Source organism: Chiloscyllium plagiosum, unplaced genomic scaffold (assembly GCF_037043375.1).
Source record: "Chiloscyllium plagiosum isolate Xiang-an unplaced genomic scaffold, Cpla_swu_hap1 HiC_scaffold_14, whole genome shotgun sequence".
Taxonomy (NCBI): domain Eukaryota; kingdom Metazoa; phylum Chordata; class Chondrichthyes; order Orectolobiformes; family Hemiscylliidae; genus Chiloscyllium; species Chiloscyllium plagiosum.
This window is the reverse complement of record NW_028270152.1, coordinates 46,080,606-46,106,814: the sequence shown is the minus strand read 5'-3', so window position 1 is coordinate 46,106,814 and position 26,209 is coordinate 46,080,606. Positions and strand designations below refer to the sequence as shown.

At 37.8% G+C, this 26,209-nt stretch overlaps 1 protein-coding gene and 1 long non-coding RNA gene across 10 annotated transcripts in view; one reads left to right on the top strand and one right to left on the bottom strand.

Annotated features, from left to right (window-relative positions):
* The window catches only part of adamts9 (ADAM metallopeptidase with thrombospondin type 1 motif, 9), a 258,667-nt gene that overhangs the window by 170,571 nt on the left and 61,887 nt on the right, over positions 1 to 26,209 (top strand). For all 7 annotated transcript variants that reach the window (XR_015759408.1, XM_087994412.1, XM_087994415.1 and 4 more), the window contains one exon: positions 18,730 to 18,897. Coding sequence is in view for 6 of the 7 variants with exons in the window: in XM_087994412.1 (XP_087850538.1) it covers positions 18,730 to 18,897 (168 nt within the window). In the remaining variant the exon portion in view is untranslated. The remainder of the gene's footprint in view (positions 1 to 18,729; positions 18,898 to 26,209) is intronic.
* Positions 1 to 26,209, bottom strand: part of LOC122559061 (uncharacterized) — a 69,205-nt gene that overhangs the window by 34,470 nt on the left and 8,526 nt on the right. For 2 of the 3 annotated variants that reach the window (XR_015759410.1, XR_006314322.2), the window contains exons 2-4: positions 15,466 to 15,511; positions 8,566 to 8,624; positions 3,402 to 3,662 (exon numbers count right to left, since the gene is read on the bottom strand). This is a non-coding gene — a long non-coding RNA (uncharacterized LOC122559061). The remainder of the gene's footprint in view (positions 1 to 3,401; positions 3,663 to 8,565; positions 8,625 to 15,465; positions 15,512 to 26,209) is intronic. The other variant, XR_015759409.1, reaches the window with a different exon arrangement.

Below are 26,209 nucleotides of genomic sequence, written 5' to 3'. Positions count from 1 at the left end.
TCTGTTTAACTCATTAATACCATACACTGATGTGCCAGGAATACTTGAATGCAAATTAATTCTGAATTGTCTTCTACACTTAATATCTTAATTTATGACTTGAGTGTCTTGGTATTTTTGATGGTGAATCATTAACTTGGATCCATTGTTTTTATCAGCTTCATGATCGTAAAAACTTCAGTTTGAAAGCTTGAAGTCTGCTTTTGGCCAAGGAAATCAATTAACCTCCTTCAGAACTCAAATTCTTGATATCTCACCATTCACAATGCATTAATAGCGCTGTTTTCTGAGTAATAAGGAAGATATCCCTAGTGTCCTGGTCAATATTTATGCCTCAATCAACATCAAGATACCAATTTTCTCTACGTTATTCTGTAGCTGTTTGTAGGAATTTGCTGCATGTAAATTGGCTGTGACATTTCCTGTGACACGGAGTGTCTATACTTCAAAAATACTCTGTTAGCTGTAACACACTTGGGGATATCCTGTGGTCATGAAAGGTCCTATATGAATGCAAGACTTTCCTTTTTAATTCAGCAGCTGTTGTGGGTAAAGCATATAAATGGATTAGTAACTGCTAACAAAGTGAATAGTTTGGAAAAGTAGCTATGGGAATTTGAAAGGGGGTAGACCCCTATAGAAGAAGGTATTGAGTGTAATGCCTTGTGTTTCAACTGAGATTTTACCTATTCTTGCCATATATAATTGACATGAAAATCATAAGCAAAACTTACTTGTATATAAATAGTGCCTTGAATGGAGTCAAGATGTCCTAAATTGCTTTCCATTCAATTAAGTACTTTTGAAGTGTAGTCACTATTATGATGTCAGAAGCACAGCAGCCAATTTGTGTTCAGTAAGCTTCTAAATGGAGCAATGTTACAGTTATCAGATAATCTACTTCAGGAAGTATGCAAAAGCACACAGAGGCTGTAGAAGAGGTCTATGTGAATGATTCCAGGGAGAGGGAATTCAAATTCATTCATCAATTGAAAACAAAGAGGAGATTTCAAAATCTCTAGACTTTTCTCAGTGTTAATTGAAGAAACTGCTCATACGAGCAGAAGGATTGAGAATGAGTGAGCAATAAGAATGGTACATAATTTTAATGTGAAACACAAGAGGTTCAGAGGGGACTTGAGGAATTTATTTCACCCATGGGGTTATGGGAGTCTAAATGTACTGCCTGGTAGGGTAGTAGAGGCACAAAACCTCACAACCTTGAAAAGTGTGTAGATGAGTATTTGAAATATGATAACATTCAAATGCTGGAAAGTGGGATTAATGTAGATATCTTAACCCAGACTCGATGGGCCGAAGGACCTCTTCTGTGCTCTATGAGTCTACAACTAAACATTGATTTGAGGGTTGAACTGCAAATGAATCAGAGGCAATATGACAAAAACAGTTTTATGCAGTTAGTGGTTAGGAACTGGAGTGCATGTCTGACAATATGATGGAGACAGATTCAATCATAGCTTTCAAAAGAGAAGTGAAATAATTATGTGAATATATTGCTTGCAGGTCTGTGAGGAAAAGGCAGAGAGTAGGGTGAGTTAAGTTACTCTTGCAGCAGTCCAGCCTTCAGTGCTATATCTGTTCAATAATTCTATTCAAAGTTTGTGCGAAGATTTGTAGCTCGGGTGCTCGTTGTTGTGGTTCTGTTCGCCGAGCTGGAAGTTTTTGTTGCAAACGTTTCATCCCCTGGCTAGGCGACATCATCAGTGCTTGGGAGCCTCCTGCGAAGCGCTTCTTTGATGTTTCCTCCGGTGTTTATAGTGGTCTGTCCCTGCCGCTTCCGGTTGTCAGTTTCAGCTGTCCGCTGTAGTGGTTGGTATATTGGGTCCAGGTCGATGTGTTTGTTGATGGAGTTTGTGGATTCATCCACAAACTCCATCAACAAACACATCAACCTGGACCCAATATACCAACCACTACAGCGGACAGCTGAAACTGACAACCGGAAGCGGCAGGGACAGACCACTATAAACACCGGAGGAAACATCAAAGAAGCGCTTCGCAGGAGGCTCCCAAGCACTGATGATGTCGCCTAGCCAGGGGATGAAACGTTTACAACAAAAACTTCCAGCTCGGCGAACAGAACCACAACAATAATTCTATAATTATAAATGTGAGGAGGCAGCAACTAAGTTGAATTGGGTGCTGGGTTATTTTGTTAAACTGTGTGCCAAATTTGAACCCATGACCCATCTACGATTACCTCCTCTATCCACTTTTCTCCATTTCCTCGATCATGTTATAAAACTCTGTCAAATCATTTGTTAGAAAACTGTTGCCCAACATAAAAGCCCAATCATAATCAGATAACCAATCTCCATTGATATTGAGATACAAGTCCTGTGAAACATCCCTTCATTACAACTTTCTTTTTATATATTGGAACAAATTCTAAATATGGAAACACTGCACCTGTTGAAGGAGCAGCGCTCTGAGAGCTTGTGATTTCAAATAACCCTGTTGGACTATAATGTCGTGTCATTTGACTTCTGACCTGTTTCCAAATAATAAAGAAAAGATAGCACAAATTATTCAAACAATGACTTATTCTGCCTCTTAAAATTGTCGAAATCTCAAAAGATGATGTATTCTGCTGCATTCATGGGCAGCACGGTGGCACAGTGGTTAGCACTGCTGCCTCACAGCACCAGAGATCCGGGTTCAATTCCAGCCTCAGGCGACTGTCTGTGTGGATTTTGCACATTCTCCCCGTGTCTGCATGGGTTTCCTCCGGGTGCTCCGGTTTCCTCCCACAATCCAAAAAAAGGTTAGGTGAATTGGCCATACTAAATTGTCCATAGTGTTAGGTGAAGGGGTAAATGTAGGGGAATGGGTCTGGGTGGGTTGCGCTTCGGTGGGTCGGTGTGGACTTGTTGGGCTGAAGGGCCTGTTTCCACACTGTAATCTAATCTTCTGAAAGTTTATTTCCAATAATGTTGTTAGAAACAAGAGAATGAAGTGTGAGAGTTTTTTGTGAGGCTGCAGACCTCAGCAAGCCATTCCAACACCGCTGCAAACCAGTATCTACCCAACAATGTGGAAAATTGCTCAGGTATGTCCTATCTATAAAATGCAGGACAAATGTTAATTACCATCTCAAGAGTGTGCTTTTACTCATCAGCAAAGTGTAGAAGATTTTCATTGCCATTATTATCAAGTGGCATTTACTCAGCACAGTCCTGCTCTTACTTTGGGTTTCACCAAAGCTTGACTCAGTGCCTCATTACAGCCTTGGTCCAAACATGGCTAAAAGAGTTGAACTAGTGAGGTGAGAGTGCCTGCCCTTAGCATCAAGTTGACATTTGACTATGTGGAATCAAGGAGCCTAAAAAAGAATTGAAGCCGTAGGAATGGCGGAAACTCTACTGTAATCGAAGTCATACCTAGCAAAATGGAAGGTGGTTGTGGTTGTTGGAGAGCCATCAGCTCAGACCCAGAATATCATACAGGAGTTCTTCAGGGCAGTGTCAATGTTCAACTGTCTTCATTTGTTTCATACATTATCTTCCCTTTATCATAAGGTCAGAAGTGAAGATGTTCAGCGATGATTACACAAGGTTCATTGCCATTCACGACTCTTCAAATACAGAAGTTCACTTGGAGGTCCAGTGCTGAATGTTAGTTTCTGCCAGAACTGTTTGGACCTGAAAATAAAAATTGACATGTCAGAATATACAATTTCTAGCATGCAAGGTAGCATGCAGTTTATTTAACAAACTTGAATACAGTTGTTTTCATTTTTGCAAGGTGCATTTGATCAAAAATAAAGAAATAAATTTTCAGGCAAACCCACAGGCTTCTGATTTGAATACACCACAGTATATTGCTGCTGTAGGCAGGCTGCGTATGGAAAGGTGGGGGGAGGATTGATATTCAAAATCTGCCAAGAGCTTGCCAAAAATACATTATTCAAGCTGATCTCTAAAATTGGCTAGGATCAGGATGTAAGAAAGGGGTAGATACAAGTCCCTTCCTATGCAGTAGGTCAGCTTGGAGTGCATTAACGAAAATCTCAAACAATGGTCTGTTTTTATGATAGTGGTGCAAATAGTGAATCTTCAGCCTCATTAGCTCACTGAAGCTGGCAGGAACGTCTGGAATCAGCATGTGAACAGTTAAATGTGGAGATTCTGAAGTTACCAACAGTGATTCAGTGCTTCTTCAGAGGTTGGAATGAGTTCCTGCAGACTGCAGTCAAGTAGAAGTCAGTGAATGGGCAAAACATACCCCTTTTCCCTGTTAGTTTAACTTTAAAATCCCTTACAGCTTGTTAATTGAGGTATATCTGGTTCTTTAAATAATGCAACAAATTTACAATTATTGCTGAACAGCAGTAATTGATCTGAAAATTGAATTTAAAAATATGGAATATGAAATTTCTTTAATTTGAAGCAATTCTATGTCATTTTAAAATGTGTTTATCATACTTCAGCTGTTACCATAATTCAATCTTCAAATCATTTGTTTCACTCTGCTTTCACTAAAATGGTAATTAAAAGTTAAAAGTACTGTACATTTTAACTTATGGCTTCTTGTTTGGGAGAATACATCAATGTGATTGGCTGCTTCCCGACTTGATGATGTTGCTATTGCTAAATGCATAAAGATCCCTGACTTGGAACCATTTACAAACTTGCACCAAAGAATTCACTCAACCAAAGAGCTCAATTTCCTTCAGGGTCAGGGCCCATCTTGTTGTTCCATATTGACTTCAAAGATAGTATGTCAGACACGCAACAAAAAGAACCAAAAAAGCTAATTAAATTTTAGCATTATAAAATAAATCTGGATGAATCAATACGATGAAGATATTGATCACTGCAAAGCTCCAAACACCCAGTTGACCTAAGTGTACACTTCAGTTAGCTAGCGCATTGCATCGCTATATTTATGTTTTAAACCGTTCCTCCCACTACTTTCATATCTGTATTATCAAATTTTTAAAATCTGATTTAAATTTATACAAGCCATTGAAAAGGTGAGATTCTAAGTACAAGAAACAGTTTTGTTCATTCAATTATTGAAGAGTTCAGTGAAAATGACAAGAATAATAGCATAACTGAGAGATTGAACATGTTTGAGCAAAGTTTTGAAAAAAGGAACATTTTCATTTGTGCGAGATCAAATAGAATATGCTTTCTGGTTGGCTCCAGAACATAGTCTTCTGAGAAACTAATCCAAAGACATGCTACAAACTCCTCATCAAGGCTACCTTTACCCATCTAACTTTTTCACTTTATATGTAGACTAAAATCTCACACAATTGTTGCTATGTCTTTCTGACAAGCTCCTACCATTACTTCCTTTTTGGTCCACTGAACCATGTCATTTCTGTACATCAATTCCACTAGTCAATCCTTGCCTTTACCATTTCTCATCTTCACCCAAACCGTATCCATGCCCCAGCTCCCAGAACCAAGGTCATCTATCCCTGCTGTGCTAGTAATCATCATAGTTGGATAATTGGCGGTGAATGTAACCTGCATGATGAGGCACAAGGCTACAATGAGATCAGGAGATGTGTAGCTCCAGTGGCATCCCAAACTGAGCATTAGTGAGGAGGTAATTACGAAGCATGACCTGCTTGTTACTATTGTTCATGACCCTTGTAGTTCTTTTACTGATGCTCGTGTAGAAATGGGGATAGAATTGATCATATTATATTGGTCCTGCTTTCTGCATATAGGACATATTTGGACAATGTTTCATATTTTGGACAAACAGGCAGAAAACCAATCACTAGGATAAATAAACATCAACTAGCCACAAAAATACATGATCCACTCTCACTAGTATCTTTACATATGGATGAGGAAGGACAACACATCTATCCTAGTTTAAGCCAAATAGAGGCACGCACGAGAATTCCTAGAAGCATGGCATTCCAATTAGAACTCTATCAACAAACACATCGATTTGGACCCCATCTACCATCCTCTGAGATAAAAGAACTGGAAATGACATCACCAAACACTAAAAGAAACCTAAACACACAAATAGAAAGTGGGACATAACACAAGCGCTTCACCAGAGACTAAATGATGATGTTACCTAGTATGGTGACAAAACGTCTGAAACCGATCCTTGCAGCTCAGTGAGCAAACTCACATTCGGAATTTTTCACATTGCCAGGTGGATGCCAGTGTTGTAGCTATTCTGCAATGCTATTGAATGTCAGGGGAGATGGCTCCGCGCTCTCTCTTTTTCTCTCTCTCTCTCTCTCGTTGGAGATACTTCCATGTCAGCCATATACAAACTTGAACCTCCTGCTGAGCCGGGTTCAACTGTGGCTACACATTGTGCTGCCTGCTAATTTAAATAATTGCAAAGTTGGCATTCCTCTGCATCAGAATCACACACTGGAATCACACACTGGAAACCCTGTGCCCATTTCCAGGGGCTATTGAATTTTTCCCCAAAATATTTTCATTATATAATGTACTGCTATATGAAGACAAGTATAAAGGTCAATTTAACATAGCATCAAAACAATTTTAGATCAATATCAAAACATACGTATAGATAGGGACTAAAAAGAAGTAATTTGCTTTTATTCATTCACGGGGTGAGGACATCATTAGCTAGGTAACATTTATTGCCCATCCCAAATTGCCAGAGGGCAGTTAAGAGTCAACTGTATTGCTATAGATTCTGGAGTCACATGTAGGCTAGACCAGATAAGGATGGCGGTTTCCTTCTCTAAAGGCTATTAGGGAATGAGATGTGTTTTTCTGACAATTGACAATAGATTTATGGTCATCTTCAGACTCTTCATTCCAAATATTTATTGAATTCAAATTCCAACACTTGCCATGGCCGGATTCAAACCCGGGTCCTCAGAACATTATCTAGGTCTCTGGGTAAACAGTCCACCAATAATACCACTCGTCCATCACCTCCCCCCTGTGATGAAATCATTAACAATAATAGAGCTATCATTTATGTGTCTGCATTAAAAGAATTACTGGATAAATTCAAGAAGAAAGAGATCCAGTTGGCTGAGTAGCAGGCATTAAAGCATGGAAACAAACTGAATTGCCAAACTACAGATATCTAGGAATGGTAGTAATGAAGATTTCCATTCTGCCTTAAGTCTTTGTATTTTAAATCTATTGGGATGTATATTGCTCCAACATCTGTTGATGCAGCCAGGGAAACCTTTTCTTAAAATAACATTTTGAAAACTATCCAATGTAATTATAGCCATATCTGTTTCAAAAGATAGGTTTTCTTTTGATATATTTAATTATTTCAAAATTCATTATTTATTCAGCTGAAGATATCATAAGATTTCATTAAAGTTGGTCAACATCAATAAATATGAAGGAATAATTTTATAGGGTGCAGTTCTTGATGTGTATTCCAGGATCTTAATTCAAAAACGATGTTCATTGCTGTCAGTAGTTAATCCCATATAAAGACTTATGAGTGTGACATTTTCCTAAAGTGAACATGGCTTCCTTAATTTAGACTGAAGAATTCTATTGGAACTGATCAGTTAGACACTGTTTATCTTGATGTTATCATGATGCTTCACTGGCTCTGCTGTTATGGAGGTCTTTGGAAAGGAAATGGAGTGCATTCTCAGCTGAGCTTGGGTTGAATAGCATGTGGAAATTGTGATTCACCCTTAGAGAGTGAAGGCAGGTATATGGATGTAATTGGTGCAAAGGCACAAACTTTGTGATAGGGACAAAGAAGATAACATTGGTCTTCTTATCATTTAACATGAAACAAAATTGTGCTTCATCCAAGATAGGAGGAGAGATAGCAATATATTTATGACCATACACGTGGAATCCAATTCCATGTCTTCAGAATAATGTCACCCAGGTTTAGCATGTAGATGAAAATAGAGATTCAGTGATGGATTTTTGGGAATTGCAGAGGTAGCAGCAAGGGAAAAAAGCCATGACTGGGAGTACTTATATCTTCTCAATTCTCCTAACATCCTCGGAATTTCTCTACTTCACTTTTCCAGTGATTCAGTATCCTCTATGAGAGAGGAGAGCAGAACTGCATACAATGCTTCAATGTGATCTAACCAAGATTCTACAGAAATTTAACATTATGTTCCTGCTTTTCTATTCAATTCATCTATAAATTAATTCCAGCACTTTATTAGCACACCATAGTCTTATCAAATTCTGCTGATGCTTCAAGATGTTGTCTTGAATTTCCATTCTGACTGCAATACTATTCCTATGCTGACATTATCCTATTAATGAATAGCATTGATTGTCATCCTTTCAACACTTTACTATGCCCATCTGACATTTCAGCTCTGCGAGTCCATTCCACAGTGATGGGAAGAAAGTTTATCTCTTTGTCAACTGTAATGATTTTAATGAAACAAATTTAATCAGTCCCTGAGTTTCCAATGAGAGCATTTTGTATTATTCACCACTAATCTAGCAGTTTCATTCAAAAATTACTGCCAAAATTCAACGGAATGTAACTTTAGAAATTGGAATCAGGACACATTAGCTTAAATGAATTTTGCTTGATATCAAAGCTATAGGTAATTTCAGAATATTTCATGCTCACCTCAAAAGTTGAAAGATAATGTATTGCCAATTTTCTTACTATTTTCGACAAAACAGCCACTGAAAATATTGAGAAAACAAAATATGTTGATTTAACACTGTGGATAATGGAATTAGGTTGATTCAGTCATGTAGCAGATTCAGGTAGATAACTGAAAGTCTCCAAATTTTGGTTCTTAGAGTAACAATATCCTAGGCATGAGAAATGAGATAAACACAGGAAACAGAGATTGATTTAGGCCCAACTAGAAGATTGTGCAATGCAGTAACATTTTGATGACAAAACTGTGATAGACAATCAAGAAGGTAAATAGTTGAAGTACTAATTTATGAACCACATTGTGTCACACATAAAAGGAACTAGAATGCTTGGTACTATAATTAGCATTAGCAGATAATATTTCACTTATCAGAAAGTATCAAAATAAATTATTCAAAATGAACTTACCAAGGGATGTCATTTTCTGGATTCCCTGAAAAGCTGTGCTATCATGTATCAATATTTATAGCACCAACTACATTCAAAGTACTCATGTAAAACACAGAGTAAAAAAAGATTTACAATACGCATTTTGAAATCACTTATCTGTGTAAAAAATCTTATTACAGTCACAGTCATTGACTGAAATTAATTTTGATTTATAACCAATTATTGTTTATCGTTACAAGAAAACAGCAAGTGCTTGATTTACATAGATTTTCAGCAATTCCTCACAGTGTTAATTTTAAAGTGACATTGGTGAGATGGCCTTGTGAGAAGCAATCCAAATAACAAAGTTATTTGTTCCCTTTGATCAAAGCAAAAGCACAAACGGTATATAATTTGGAGGTCACAGCAGAACAAAGCCCCTCAGAAACAATATGTTTTATAGTAGCTACGGCTTCACCCCTCTTTTGTAAACCACCATTAAGAACATTTAAATGGTCCTGATGTCCCATACTCTGTTACTGTAAACTGCAGGGTATGAGTTGACGTTTGCGGCCTTGAAAAAACCATCAAAATGGGTGGCAACTTATACATTAATTAGAAAATACAAAGCGCTTGGATTGGTGTAGGTGATTGCTATTTTAAATGTGAAAAGCTTCAGAGTACTGCCAATTCCATTGAAATCATTGTCATGCATTTTACTGAATTAATTAATTCTACAGCAATATTCTAAGCACAAACAAAACTTTTAAAACCATCAAATTAATTGGTTTAGTATTTGGTGCAAACGTTCATCAAATTAGTTCAAAGTCACTTTTTTGTTAATCATTGTAATGATCCTGTACTGGATCAGATGTGATGGTTTTGTTTCAGAAGTATCCTTCCAATACAAGTGATCTTCCTGTCCATTTATTGAATAGGATAATCCACTTTTTAAAGACTATCTGATGGCAGTTTGTGCATTAGTAACATAACCCAACTTGACAATGGAACCACCTACTTCCTAAGTGTTGTTAAAAGGTGATAAGATGTTGAAGTTTTTCATCATCAGTACTCATCAGGATTAGGATAAAGTAATAGGAGTTGAAACAAGGACACCAACTGATCTAGCATGAGGAGACAAAGCTTACTGTTTGGGCTAGTGCTGATACAGAATGCAGCAGGAACACTTAACTGACAAGTTTATTCTGAAACCAAGCAGGTAGACTGTAATTAGTCAGGGTGTTGTCATGGGAATACAGCAGTGATTGACAGGCTCCATGAACCCTTATCTTCCATTGATAAAGGTCCAATGTGTGCATGAATTCTTTTTCCCGATATTAAACGTGGTTTTATGTTAATATATGTAGCTTTTAGCATTTGCAAATGCATTTCATTGTGTCTCAAATGAATAATCTTAAATTGCTTTCCAGTATAATACCAATACTATCTGAATTTATTAATAATGTCACCCAATTGCAGATTGGTCTGCAAAGTGGTGACTATTTGTTGATGACAAAGGTCTTTGGTCTGCCAACATCTATGTGATTTGTTGCTAGGTACCTTAATATCTTGTGGATGTGAATAGTAGAGCTTTTACACCTCTCAGTGGAGGTGGTCTCTTTCTCTCTCTCTCTCTCTTTCTGTATGAAAAAAACCTGAAGAAGTCAGTTTATTTTCCCATTCCAGTTGCCATAGACTGTGGCTTTTAACAAGTAACTAAGAGAATTTGCAGTTTATGAACCAGTTTCTACATGCTTCCTGTAAGGACATGAAAGTACTGGAGAACCAAAATTGAAGTACAGTAGGTCTTAATGAGCAAAAGGATCATCTTGGCAAACCCTGTGCGTGGTGACGATTGAACTGTTCTCTCAGCTTTTTCCTTCCCTCACAACATCATTTTTAAAACCTACCTGTGTCTGTTTGTCTGAAATGTGTGTAGGGAGAATTTTGTAAGGGGATTAACATTTTAACTAATAGAGTTATATGTTGACAGTTTGTGGAGTTTTTTTTAACCTGTAAAGCGAATCTACTTGGGTTGGAAGGGTATGCCGCCTTTTGATAGCACTGTTTATGACACCTTCTATCTCCTTGCTAATGATTGGGAGATTTTTGATATGATACTCGTGCCTTACCAAATCGGATAGGTTTTTATTAGCCACTCCCAGGATGTTGCACAGGAGATGCTAGAAGCTGCAAGGCAAAAACTCCAAGATGAGATCCAAGCTTTGCAGACTTGTGGGGAGACAATTCACTGGGTGACATCTGATCATAAAGTCCAGTTCCATGCAAAATTCAGAAACAACATAAACTTTGATGGTGATGACAACTGAGATGTTTATTCTTGCCAGTCTGGACAGAATGATTTAGCTTCCGAAGTTGGACATTTATTGCAGATTGGAATCTGTGATTTTACAAAACAAAATCATTTTATTCGTGATTATTGGACTGAATTTAATGATTTTTGTCCTTCAGCTCTACTTATTTGCTGGAAACTTTTGGTAATTGGCCTGATTGGACTTGTCCTGCTTTTTGTGACATTACACCATATGCCTAATGCTGTTTCTAGCATACAATCTTCACTGATCCACTGGCACAATAGTAATGGCAAAGTGGGGGAATATCTCAGTTTTGAGATTAGGGTTGTTGTTAAATACAGTTCTACTACTGATGGCATGCAGTGTCTCATGAATGCTGCTTTTGAATCATTAGATCTGTTCAAAGTCAGTCCCATTCAGTACAGTGGTTGTGCCACACGATTTGATGAAGGTATGCTCAATGTGAAGGTAAGCGTTCATTTCCACAGGGACTGTGTTGTGTTCATCCTTACCAGCACAGTCATGGGCATTTATATCAGTCACAAGTGAATTGCTGAGGACAAGATAAAATACATTTTCATATATGTTGCTTACCTCAAAACCATGTCTTAAATGTGTGATTTAATGTCTCTGCATTATGCAATTTGATAAAGCCATAACTGGATGGTTTAGGTAAGTACTAAAGCTTACGGTGCTAATGCTTTCAGAGAATAGGGAAGTCTCATACTTCCTATTGTTTCCAAACAATGTACAAGTGGACAGTTAACATGGTTCAGTCCACATACTCTGACTATAAATGCTAAGGCTTTGTTAATGTATTATTGAGGTTAAGGATATACAAGTGGCAGAATCTGATTAAGTACTTTAAGCACATGTAAAGAAAGACTTAATGAGACACTGGTTAGGGTGAGAGAGGGTTGTAATGTTGCATTCTGTAAAAGAAAGTAAAGGTTTAGCATCTAGTTTCTGACATCACCATCTAGCACCAGAACAAGGCACAATCACAAACAAGGAGAGTGTGGGAAGTGTGGTTCCAGTGGAATGGACAAGATGACCTTTGGCTCAACCTCATTAGGTTGTACATGCACAGAATGGTCAGTAATATGCCTTGCAATTATTCAGTCCTGAGAAGATTTGAGATAACAGGTTTTGTTTTCAGCAAGTACGGAGGTACTGAAAGGGAATTGAAAGTTGAGGAAAAGAATAAAGGGGAGGGTGTTAAATAGAGGGGGGGGTTGTAAACTGTGTCTAAAGCCTGTCCACCATCTACCAGGCACAAGTCAGGAGTGTGAAGGAATACTCCTCACTTGCCTGAGTGGGTGCCACTCCAACAAATTTCAGCAAGCTTCATACCATCCAGGGCAAAGTAGTATCCCATCCACAATCATTCAGTCCTTCCATCGCTCAGTAGCAGCAGCATATACAATCTACAAGATGTGCTGTTGAAACTCACCAAAGCTCCTTTAGATTAGATTAGATTGCTTACAGTGTGCAAACAGGCCTTTCGGCCCAACAAGTCCACACCGACCCTCTGAAGAGCAACCCACCCAGACCCATTCCCCAACATTTACCACTTCACCTAACACTATGGGCAATTTAGCATGGCCAATTCATCTAACCTGCACATTTGTTTTTGGACTGTGGGAGGAAACCGGAGCACCCGGAGGAAACCCACACAGACACGGGGAGAATGTGCAACCTCCACACAGACAGTTGCCTGAGGCGGGAATTGAACCTGGGTCTCTGGCGCTGTGAGGCAGCAGTGCTAACCAGTGAGCCACCATGCCACCTATAGGCTGGCAGATTGGAAGGGTATGAAGTGCAAAATTTTACATGACTTGGTAGTAGCTTAGAATTTTTGCTGAGACGCAGGAAGAACAGTCTTGATGCTTTTGGTCCAAAAAAAATCTTCATTTTTATTTCAAAGGACCTTGAGTGGTCGTTCGAAAGAACACAGGTTGGCAACTCATCACCTTTTAGGGAAAGATGGAGTAGGAACAAGACATGTACCAGTCATTTGTGCCTGAAAATCAGAGTCAGGAATGAACAACCTGTAAGGAATTCTTATTTGCAGGTTTAAGTAGCCTCAGGCACGCTATTCAGCAATCCATAGAGCGAACTGATCAACTGAACTCAGTGAAGGCTGGTAGCTAAATTCACAGCCGACACCAAGATCGAAAATTATGTTGTGATGAAGACATAAGGATGTAGTAGATGGATATAGATAGGTTGAGTGAGTAGACAAAATTGAGCAGATTGAATATGATATGGGAGAATGTGAAGCTATACGCTTTGACAGGAAGAATGAAAACGCAGAGTAATACTTAAAGTGAGAACAACTGCAGAATTCCAAGCAGCAGACAGATCTACATGTTCTTGTCCATTTAATCAAGAAGGCTAATGGGTTATTATCCTTTATAATGAGAGGAATTGAACATAAAAGTCAGGGTGTTATGCTTTAGTTAATCAGGGCCTTGTTGAGATTACATCTTGAATACAGTGTACAATTTTGGTCTTCATAATTAAGAAAAGATGTAAATGTGTTCAAAATGGTTCAGAGGAGTTTTACTTGATTGACATTTGAATGAGTGAGTTCTCTTGTGAGGATAGATTGGATAGGCTGGGCTTATTTCCACTCGAGTTTAGAAGAGTGAGGGGTGATTCGATTGAAGTGTATAAGAACATGAATGGTCTTGACAGCCTGGACATGAAAAGAATGTTCCCTCTTGTGGGTCAGTCCAAAACCTAAGGATCACTGTTTTATAATTAAGGGCCATTTTTTTAGGACAGAAATGTGGAGAAATGTTTCCCCTCAGAGGAAACTTTAGAATCCTCTGTCTCTAAAAGCAATGGAGGCAGGGTGATTAATATTTCTACATCAGAAATAGATACATTCCTGTTAGCCAAAGAAATCAAAGTTTATTGAGAGTAGAATATGGAATTCAAACACAACAGGACAGCCGTAATCTTACTGAATGGCTGAGCAACTTGAGGGGCCAAATAACCTGTGTCTGCTTCTGTTGTATGTTTACATGATGTTTTTTGCATGGGTATTTATTTCATCATATTACTTTGATTAGAGTAGCCTCTTGTACAATATTTGAAACAAAGTCAGAGACGTGTGCCATTCACTGCCTTAGTTCTACTGATCACCCAGGGTCTAGCTTATTATCTGATATTATATTGTTTTGAAAATCATTTCCTCTAAATTTGTCGTGCAGTAACATGTCAACTTTTTGAACTATGACTATCAAAGTAATAATCCCCTATGGGTGTGTAAATGAGCTCCACATCACAGCATTATCGTCAGCAAAAATGCCTTTTAAAGAAATGCAAGATTCAGGTCAGCTTCAAGGAAAAGAGATATTGTATACAGTGTTTTTGTTATATTATTCAAGTAGCATTTCAAATAAACAATTATATTTTCCCTCTTGTGACCGTATGTTTCCTTGGGATGCTTATTCATTAAGATAATTTCATCTTGTCATATATTTCTATATAAAACTAAACAGTTCCAGTTTGTTAGCATATCAAATTTGAAACCAAAGCTTTGCACTTTATATTTTAGGTTCTCTTCTGTCTTATTGCTAATGTTTTTTTCTTACATGCAAGCAACTGTGTATTTTCAGTATTTGCCTCTTTATGAATAGTATTCATTACATTTTAAATTAATGCATTCAGTCTTATCATGAAAGTACATGATAGGTTTTGTAATGTTAATTCACCTTATATATGGAAAACAAACAAAAAATCTCGACTATAATAATTCTTGTAATCATGTGATGCAATCATAAGTAAGTTTTCCATCAATACAGATCATGTCTGTGCTTTTTTATAATGTGCTAATATAGCATCTTTTGGACATCTTTTGGTCAGTAAAATACTGTATCACCTGTTAGATATTAACATTTCATTAATGTTATGTAAAACATGAATGCATTTTTCATGGATAGAATATTAGTCCTTTCAGATTGAAGTTGGGGGTACAGGATCATCATTAGATATCAATTTATAATCTGCAAGCTGCTTCAGGTGTTTCTTTATATTTACATTTTACCCAAAAAACATTTGCAACCAGTTGGCAATGACCTTATCACTAACCTCATAACCTGCTCTGACTTGAAAAATGCTGAGGATCATCCATCAACATGCTAAAGCAGAAAATATATTTACTTACCTTTTAATCACTTTACCCAAGCAGGAACTGTTGCATTTTCTTTATCCTGACAAAAAAGAATTCAGTATGACTTTATTTCTTTGTTCACTTGTCATGCCTTATATGCTTTATTCCTAAAGATCTGGTAATGGCCTTGATTAATTATCATTTGGAAAATGGGAATTCTGAGAAAATACATTTTTTCAGTGAGAATTGTCCTTAAGAGTTTCTCTGGATGGTGAAAAAAAAAATGCTATTTATATAAGTATCAGTTCAGTGTAGGTATTTTGAACCTTTATCTTTTTTATCCATGTTGCAAGTTAAGTCTTGATAACAAATGAAGGAAAACAGTTGGCATTACAATATTTTAGTGGCACCCAAAATTGTAATACAGCAAATTGAGGAGCCTGTGTTGAAGAAAAATTGTTTTGATACCATTTCTCTCCCAAAATAGGCTGCTGGACAGTGTTGTAGCAGGCATAAGGATTGTGACTTGAGTTGCTGGCATTGCAGTGATTGAAGATTGATCAAAAACATTATCATTAAAAATTAAGAGTAGTATATCATGAAATATGAATGGAAAAATGCCACTAAGTATCTGACTCGGTTTTTAGATATTTTCAGCAGCCTAATTAAAAATGGAATTAAAAAAACACAAAGAACTATGGATGCTGTAAATCAGAAACAAAAACAGAAAATACTGGAAAAGCTCAGCAGGTCTGGCAGCACCTGTGGAGAGAAATCAGCGTTAAACATTCAGTGACCCTTCCTCAGTTCTCTCCATGGATGTTGCCAGACCTTCTAGGCTTTAATAGCAATTTCTGTTTCTGTTTGTAGTTGAAAATTGAACTATGGTTCAGTACTAGATGGGGAGTGACTAGGCAATCGATGATTATATATTGACATTTGTTGAAAACTATCTTTATTGGACTATTCCAAGAGCAATAGTTTACCTTATCAGACTGAATTTGTATCATGAAAGCTCCCGAGAGTCAGATTAAACTCCATATCACTTAAACTCCATATCACCAGCGTCAAACAAGTCAGGGAATTGAGCAAGAAGTCAGATATCCCTCTTACGTGGCCTACCTTTTATTGTTTCATGGTGCTTGCTAAGTTAATATGTACAGGCTCAGTTTCATACTAACTATAGATATTTTCTAATCAACCTTCTCAGAGATGTTATGATTCCTTCTGGAATAGGTGGGATTAAATGCAGGTCTTCTAGCTCAGAGCTAGGGGTACCACCAAGATTTGAACTGGGGATCATCCAGTTCACTAGGCAGGTGCTTTAACCCATTAAGGCACAGCACAATTACAGTCACATTTACAACTGCAACTCACCAATATGTCAATACTTTGATTATTAAAAGGATAATTGGCCTGGATCTGCACAGACATGCAGTAGCTTATTGGGCTACACTGACTTTCAGAATCTCAGAGAGGCCAGAGTTGCATGCCCATGAGGGAGCAAGACTGATTTCCCACTTATCAATTTAAATGCACTAGGCTAAATGTTTAGGAGAATGTCCCATTGTACATTTCACGATCAATAGGTCAGTGGCAACTATAATTAGATTTTACTTCACTCCCTGTGGAGTTGCACAATACACCTGTTGATGTTGGCTGACATTTTTACTAGCAACTCACAGCGTCTCTGAATATTTGCAATGAGTTGTTTACTTGAAAGGGTATCAGTTTATTGTATTCTGCTTATTAGCAAAAATATTTTCATCTTAACTATTTCTTGGCTTGCAATCAAGAAATAATAAACGTTTCTTCCTACCTTCAGCACAATCAAAGGAATTAATCCGATTTTTCTTAGTCCCACATTGTTATTTTGTTGTGGCATTAGAGAATATCAGTTCTTTTTTATTCTGCTATGTTTTCATGTGATATACTCCTCAAGCTTCACTCTGTTCCACTGAGATTAAGAAATCTACCACTGTCTGTGGCAGTCTGAATATGCCAGTCAGATATATTCTGCACTATTTTGGGGAAAGTGTCTCCCTTCTTCCACTCAGCTAATTAGTTCACAGATTAGGAACTCAGTGTGGGGAATTTCTAGAATGTATGTTCCAAAATACCATGGCACAACATGTCATTCAATCAAAGCACTTGTCTAATTTTTAACTTTTCAGGTTCTTAGCTCATACGGATTTAAATTGTTTAAACAATGATTTCCGTAAGGATATTTTCTTTTGATTCTTAGTGCCTTGGATCTGTTGCAGGCTTCATTAGAATCTGAAACCACAAGAGGAAGTGGTTGAGGCATATACTTTGGATGTTTTTTGGAAGAAATCTATATAGCACATGACAGAGAAAAAAATAAAAAATAAGCTGAATGTTTGAGATGAGATGAGATAGAAAGTGAGATTTATGTGGAACATAAGTGTTGGCATAGACTGGTTTGTTTCGGTGTTTAATATTATATGCAATTTTCTGCATTCAAAATGATAAGGTACAAGAGTTTAATTATCCTGCTGTGCAATGCGTTGTACTCTGAATACCTGCCATATTAAATATTTGTCATAATTTCAATCCATCTCCAATTCTTTGATCTTTCAGCTTTGCTAATCTGAAATCAAACTGGGGCTGCCAGATGTCTACACTTCAGAAGTACTTAGAATCTTGATAGTTCATTGAACTGACTATAAGAATGTGACATTATAGCTTCAAAGTGAAGGCTAAGTAGGTGGTATTTTGCTGTATGTTCGTGTTTAATGCTACCATTTCCTTGTACTGATCAGAATGGGTGAAATATTTGAGCCTGCCTCTTATTTTCTTACACGATTGCCGCTCAAATGTGTTTTCTTTGAGTAATTTGAAAGTTTATCCTCCATGCACTAACAAAATAAATCTGGTTTGTACATATGAATACACATATATTCATTAAGATACAGTACTTTTGGACATTTGTAGAAATTATGAAAAAAAAGACAGGGAGGAAGGAAGGAACTAGAGTAAAAAGGCAGAGGATGTGTAATTTTCATAAGCTCAAAACTTGGTCTCTGATCAGATACAACAGATTGCCTGGATGAATAGAATGTTGAAATACTGAGCAGTAGTTCCAAAGCCATGGTTGTGAATGATTTTCTTGCATTAAAGTGAATAAAGGAAAATCAGGTGTGTTCATGTACTGTTGTATCCTCTGACCCACCAGAGAATTCACTGTACCTAGGTGATATATGGTGCCAAACAGCAGACCCAGGAAAAATCTCCATTAGAACTGTAAAGATAAGGAAACAACAACAAAAATAACTCCTATAATTACTTTACTTTCAGTGTTCCATTTCCTGTGGGAAGGGAAGCAAGTATCGCACTGTTTACTGCATGACTAAAGATGGAAAAAAAGTGGAGGAAGAGAATTGTAAACATCTGGAAAAACCTAAAACACATAAACGATGCCGAGGAGGTAGATGTCCTAAATGGAAAACGGGAGACTGGACTCAGGTGCAGTATAAAACTTCATGTAAACTCCAGAATTTACTTGTTTTAACATTTGGTTTCCTTTTTATTTCTTCTTTAAGATAAATGTGCAACAAAACTTTAGAAAAAATCCAAAAATTTCCTTTTGTGAAATTAAGTTGTGCCTCCTCATCTGTTCCAGTGCTAGACAAGGCAACATTACAAGGAAACAGACATCTGGTTCTTTGGCCACCAGTTGCAAGTTAAATGTCCTGATGCAATTTTAAAATGGTGGCTCAGGGAAATGCAATTAATAATTGTCACTGCAGTCTTTACATAAGATTCTATGAGCCCACCCAGACTCTCTACTGGTAGAATCTTGAGGCAGACCTACTTTCCCAATAGAAAGCAATCACACTATACAGACATGTTCTTGTAGGAGATGTAATTTTACTTGCAACTCCTTAACTCATATTGCAGAAACTTGTATATTATTGAAAAAAGACACATTTTGCTGAAATATTTCCTCACACTCATCAGGACAAATTCATGGGGAATACCAACATTTCTACTGCTAGTGCGTGAACAAAAATCGAAAGGTGGGATAGTGAAGAAAAGTGATAGTGTTTATAAGGCTAAAACCTAGAATAGAAGTGAATCAACCTAATAAATTTGCTTCATTCATTTCCTAACACAACCCTATGCAAGTTTCAATAGTGACAGAGGTAACTTATTCCTGCCCTGACTGTTGAGATGCTCTTGGCTAACACATTCTGAAGTGGGAGCACTTGGCTTCCTGCCAAAGACTACTCCATTGTATCTAAGCAGGTAGGGACTAGCCCATTGCAATATAAGGGAGTATATGGGGTACTAACTGCTGGAAAGGGCAGTGGGTGAGAATTGGAAACACTTTGAGTCATGTCTCCAATTCCATGTCTCCTTTCACCTGTCATCCATGAACTGGGAAAATTGAGCCTCAATATTTCTGTCAGCAATGAGCAGTACTGCTAGAATGGCTGCTGGAACATTCCCATTCTCATAAAATTGTCCAGAATATTCTGTGGTTCATTGATAATTCCAAGTTATAGCAACTGCATCCAGCTAAGTAGAGTTTGGATGGCCTACATGCTCCACCACTGCCTCTAAGCAGACTCTCCACTGCTGTCTCTCCTCAATTGTCAGCTTTTCACGTATGTGATTTTCACATCATGAGATGAAAACCCAACTATCTACCTTGCCATTCCATCAAATTAAGAGCATGATGGTGCATGACTCCTATAATATCCACTCTCAGAATGAATGAGCTCCTCTGAGTAGCCACCCTTAATCTCCTGGATTGCCTTCACGAGACTACATGAAGGCTCAGTGGGAAATTAAAAGACACAATTTTGAGCTACAAAAACAAAATTATTTAAATTGATGATTATGCACATGACCTAAGTCACTCACTACAAATGTCAAGTCAACATGGTTGAGTGTCAAAAGTGAGGATGATATCTAATTTTTTTTTATTTTAAATTTATTCACCCATGAGACGTAGGCATTGCTGGCTGGGTCACTATTTATTGCCTGTACCTTGCTACCATTGAAAAGGTGGTGATAAGCTGCCTTCTGGAACTGTTATAGTTTATGTGCTGTTGGTACACCCACAATGCTTTAGGGAGGTGATGCCAGGATTTTAATGCAGCAACACTGAAGGAACAATGATATGTTTCCATGTCAGGATGGTGAGTGGTTTAGAGGGGAACTTGTAAGTGATGGTGTTCCCATATATCAGCAGCTTTTGCCCTTCTAAATGGAAATAGTTGTGCATTTGGGTCATGCTGCCGAAGGACTTGGTGAATTTCTGTAGATTGTACACACTCATCCTGAGGATTGTTTACATTTCTACTGCTGAACATAGATAGTGGAGGGATTGCATGTTTATGGATGTTGTGCGAAAGAAGCATGCTCTTCATTTTGGATGGTGTCAGGCTTCTTGAGTGATGTTGGTGCTGTACTCATCCAGCAAGCAGGGGAATATTCCATTATACTTGTGACTTGTGCCTTGTAAATGGTAGACAGTCTTTGGAGAATTAGGAGGTGAGTTACTCACTGTAGGATTTCTAGTCTCTGGTCTGATCTTGTATCCAATGTAATTAAAAGGCAACTCCAGCTCAGTTTCTGGATTCTCACTTGTTTCAGATGGTCGTTGCCTAGCATTTGTGTGATGTGAATATTATTTGCCAGCTTACAGTCTAAATCTAGATATTGTGCAGGCCTTGCTGCATTTGGACATGGGCTGCTTCTGTATCTGAGGTGTGGCGAATGGTGCTGAACATTGTGCAATCATCAGCGACATTCTCATTTCTGACCTTATGATCGAGGGAAGGTCATGGATGAAGCATCTGGGCCTAGGATACTACCCTGAGGAACTCCTGCAGAGGTGGCCTGGAGATGAGCTGACTGACCTTCAACAATCACAACAACATCTTCCTATGTGTTAGATATGAATCCAACCACCAGAGAGTTTCCCCCGATTTGCATCAACTCCAGTTTTGCCGGGCCCCCTTGATGCTACATTCAACCTTGATGTCAAGGGCTGTCACTCTCACCTTACATTTGGAATTCAGTTTTTTTGTCCATGTTTAAATAACTGTAATGAGGTCAGAAATTAGTGGCTCCAGCTGAAATTAAACTGAGCATTGTTAGTCAAGTGCCATCTAATGGATATTTTCAATAAACTTATTCAAACCACTGGAGCAAATGAGACCTAAACCCAGGCCTCCTGGAAGTACTGCTTGATAAGCATTATCTGTTGATTCCATCTTCCATCACTTTAATTTCATCATTTGCTTCAATCATTAAATAGCTGAGCAGTTCCCATCTCACCAAGACTCCAATGATGTCTCCTCACATTCGAGCTGTCAGTTGAGAAGTGGCTGGAGTGCTTCACTAATTCTCTGCCACTCCTTGGTGTTTTGCATTACTTTCCCTTGCAAGAAGGAAAAGAACATGGTCATAAATAAGAGTAATGGCTTGTATTGAATGGATGGAGGGCATCTATTGAGGATGACTACGAGGAATAGAGGTAACCTTACATAAATATGAAGGTGTACGCCAAAACCATCTGTTGGATAAATAACTGGAGATATGAATAAGTGCAGGAACAGAGGAATGAATGCGAACACTGAGTGAGTTCATCTGAGCAGTATTTTGCTGAAGTAGGCTTGAGAAGATAGAGTGAGGGGACTGGTTTGTACACATCAAGATATAGATGAATGGATTTCTATCCTCATCACCCTTGCCCTTCAGAGATGATTGGAGCATTTTCAGCATTAACTCCAAATGCATGTAGCTGGGCTGCTGCCACCATTGATCTCATAGGCATGTTCTAGCCATGCTTCTTTGTTTCACCACCAGGCTCTTCCTTCTTGTTGTCCCCACCCAATGCCAGCTCCCAGCAAGTCAAGGACTTAATGTCTGCCATTTTTATTGACAAAATTTAAGGCAGCACAGTGGCTCAGTGGTTAACACTGCTACCTCACAGCACCAAGGCCACAGGTTTGATTCCAGCCTTGGGCAATTGTCTGTGTGGATTTTGCACGTTCTCGGGCAATTGTCTACATGGGATTCTGCCAGGTGCTCTGGTTTCCTCCCCAAGTGCAAAGATGTGCAAGTTAGGTGGATTGGCCAAGCTAAATTACCCATCGTGTTCACAGATGTGTCGGTTAGGTGTGTTAGCCGTGGGAAATGCAGAGTTATAGGGTATGGGGATGGGTCTGGGTGGGATGTTCTTCAGAGGGTTGATGTGGACTTGTTGGGCCAAATGGCCTGTTTTCACACTGTAGGAATTCTATTCTATATATATATAATGAAATGCTGCATAAAATTAACCAGTAATTTGTTCAAAAAGTCAGAAGGTTCAAAATTCTCCTTCATTTCCACAGCCTGCTGCATGAATCATCACAAATAACTAAGCAGCACTGAGTCCTGACCTTGAGTGGAAACTCCTGCCAGCTCTTGTAAGTGGCAAAGCTTCCTTTCACCATTGCAAAACCAACCATGAGACAGAGGAAAGGGGCTTCCTCTTTTGGAATTACCCACCATTCAGCATTCATAAAAAAATCATCTTAACATAAGGATTGGTGGAAGTGAGGGGTGTTGGCAGGGGCATATTTCAGTTGAGATGAGTTATATCTAACTCTGGAAGGCATAACTGTGACAGACAAGCAAAGGAGGCAGCATGGATTCTCAAGTTTGTGTAAAAGTAAAAACAAAAAAATAATTTTGGAGCAGATACTTTATGCAGAGTTTTGAAGAAAAGACTTCATGAGGACCCTGGGATAAATCTGGTTGCCCAGCTGGGATATATGAACATCAATTGTGTATTATAGTGGCACACATTCCTCACCAAATAAATTTTCCCCAACTCCCCGTGCACACCCCTGACCCAAATACCACCCATTCTACAGACCCTACAAACTTTATCAGGCTCAGTACTGCAGGCGGATGTCCAATGAACTGTCTGGATCACAGCCAATTGATTTTTGGGCCAGCAAGTAGAATTTCTAATGTAAATCTCATCATAACAGAGCAAACATTTTTCTTAGTCCCAGAAGATATGTCATTACAGTCAGTAAAGCAGCTCACTTTTTTGAGATTAACTTATGATAAGAAGCGTGTTGCTGCTGTCTTTGAGGTTATAATCATTTGATTTGACTCTATTTTTCTAATATTGTAGTCCTGTTAACTTTACAATATGCTGTCATTTATGAACAGCATTGCTCAATAGAGTAATGTTAAAATTATTGGTATTGCTGAACTCTATATATCCCATTGGTAATTATCATTCACTTACCAAATGTGCTTGTGGTGGGATGTTATGATTACTTTCTTATCTATGCCCAAATAGAGTTTCATGAAAAGCAAGCAACTTAGAACTTCCTTTCCTAATCTCTCACGAACAGATAGTTAATCAAATCCAGATTTCTGGAAAGAAGACTGCTTAGGAGCTGTTTTCATGAGATCTCCTTTCTGCCTGGTATTGAAAATTATGGAATGAATTTTTGTGAAATCTATAAAAGCCCATTTATAGAAACCGGCCAATATCCTAAGTACAGTATAGTAAGCCTGTAAATAACCTCATTCCATGGTAAGTACACAATTAATCTCAGACCCTCAGGAAAAGGGAAATGAAAATTACAACTCATACACTTGATCATACCTCGTAACCTTTGCATTTGTGTGTAGTTTAATGCAGGAACAGGATGAGTTCAATTATAAAAACCAGAAGAACTGCAGATGCTGTAAATCAGAAACAAAAACAGAAGTTGCTGAAAAAGCTCAGCAGGTCTGGCAGCATCTGTGAAGAGAAATGAAAGTTAACGTTTCAGGTCTGGTGACCCTGATGTCTTCCATAATGATACAGTCAACCACCATCCATTATCTGGTCACAAACCTCAACTGAACAAGATACCAAAGTGCCACCAATACATATCAAACTATACTCCACAATGGTTATTACCATTGGGAAAATGGAAGCCGAAGGCAGAACATTGAGAAAAAATATCAATTAAGTAATATTTATTGATTAACAAAAACTAGTTTTTCATACAAATTATACTGAAATGTTTAATAATGTCTGATCATGTATAAATTTAGAACTGCAAATTCAACTAGTTCAGTACTATAAATATTACATTTTCATTTTACAAGTGTTCTAGTAAGTTTGAGCAAACATTATTACTTCTGAAGCGACTGCCATCTCAGCATTCAGTTTAGTCATGCTATGCTGTTAATTCTTTTTGATGATGGTATTCCCACAAAAGTGTAGGGATTTCCAGGATTTTGGCCTATCAATGGTGAAGGACCAGTGATACATTTCTAAGTCAACATGGTGTATAACCAGAAAACATTCTTAGAAATTATGATATTCTCAAAACTCTTGTTCTCCTTGATTGTGCTATTGTAGGAATATGCTTTTGAAGTAATTTTTCTATCTTATTGCTGATCATTGTTTATTGATTGTTGACAGTGCAATTATGGAGTCCACTGACAGGAGGAGCAAATCAAATGAATTGCTTTATCCTAGATAATGTTGACATTTTGAATGCTTTTGTTTGCTAGCATCCACCCTGGAGCTGGGTGTTCCATTAAATTCCTAACATTAACCTCCCAATAGTGGAGGGATTTTGAAGAATTGGATAAGCTATTAATTGAAATGTATTCAACTACTGTCCTGTTCTTGTACTCATGATTCAACATGGATATTTATTCATGGCTTCTGGCCAATGATTAACTACAGGATTTTGATTTTGAGGAACTCAATTATTATAGTATAATTGGTTATCAATGAACAATGGTTGAACTTTTTCTTGTTGGAGATAATCAGTAAGTTGCCATTGTATGAAGTAAATTTCACCGAACACTTATCAGCCCAAGCCTAGTTGCTTTCAGCTATGATCTGGCATCTAACTTATTACAAAAAAGTTGTGAATGGAGTTGATCACTGGAAATGACAATGAACGTCCTACCTCTGGCCATATGTCAGTCAGTAGGATGTTAATGAAGCAACTAAAGGTGTTTGAGGCTTGGATACTTGCCTGAGATGCTACAGTAATGTTCCAGGTTATGAATTTCAACTATCATTCCAAAAGCTGGAATATTTTACCTATGTTATGTCCCATTAACTTCAGATTTGCAAGGGATCTTTGCTGCCATATGTTGTATACTACCTTATCGTCTAAGGTGGTCACTGAAACAATGATAAGTAGAAGGTAAATTTAAGGGTCACCAGACCAGAAACCTTAACTCTAATTTCTCTTCTCAGATGCTGCCAGACCTGCTGCGCTTTTCCAGCAATTTGTGTTTTTGTTTCTGATTTACAGCATCCACAATTCTTTCATTTTTTTATTTGGTAAATTTAAGGTAATTGGCAAGCGCGTGCCATGATAGACCTCAATGATATGAGAGCAAATGTATTCAAACATAAAGTACTAACTTTGACACTAAGTGGAACAGACATTTTACCATTTACCATTTCACAACTGCGGTCCTGTAATCCACTACTCACCTTTAGTTAATTCCGTGTGACTCATATTTTGGCATTTTTAAATATGGCATTATAGGAAATACCTTACTTTTCTCTTGGTTTGAACTTCAGTTTTCTCCCTGCCTCTTACTAGCACAACTTTATTTATTCTTCACCAAGTGGGAAAGTGCCACTGACAAGCTCATTTCACTTGAATAATGTTGTTTATGAATCAGTCGTTATTGATAGCTGCCATGGAGAAGGTGTTCAGCCTTCTGCTAAGATTCAAAGATTATTTGTGATGATAGGCAATCTGCCAAAGTAAAAGAAAGTGTTTACATTTGT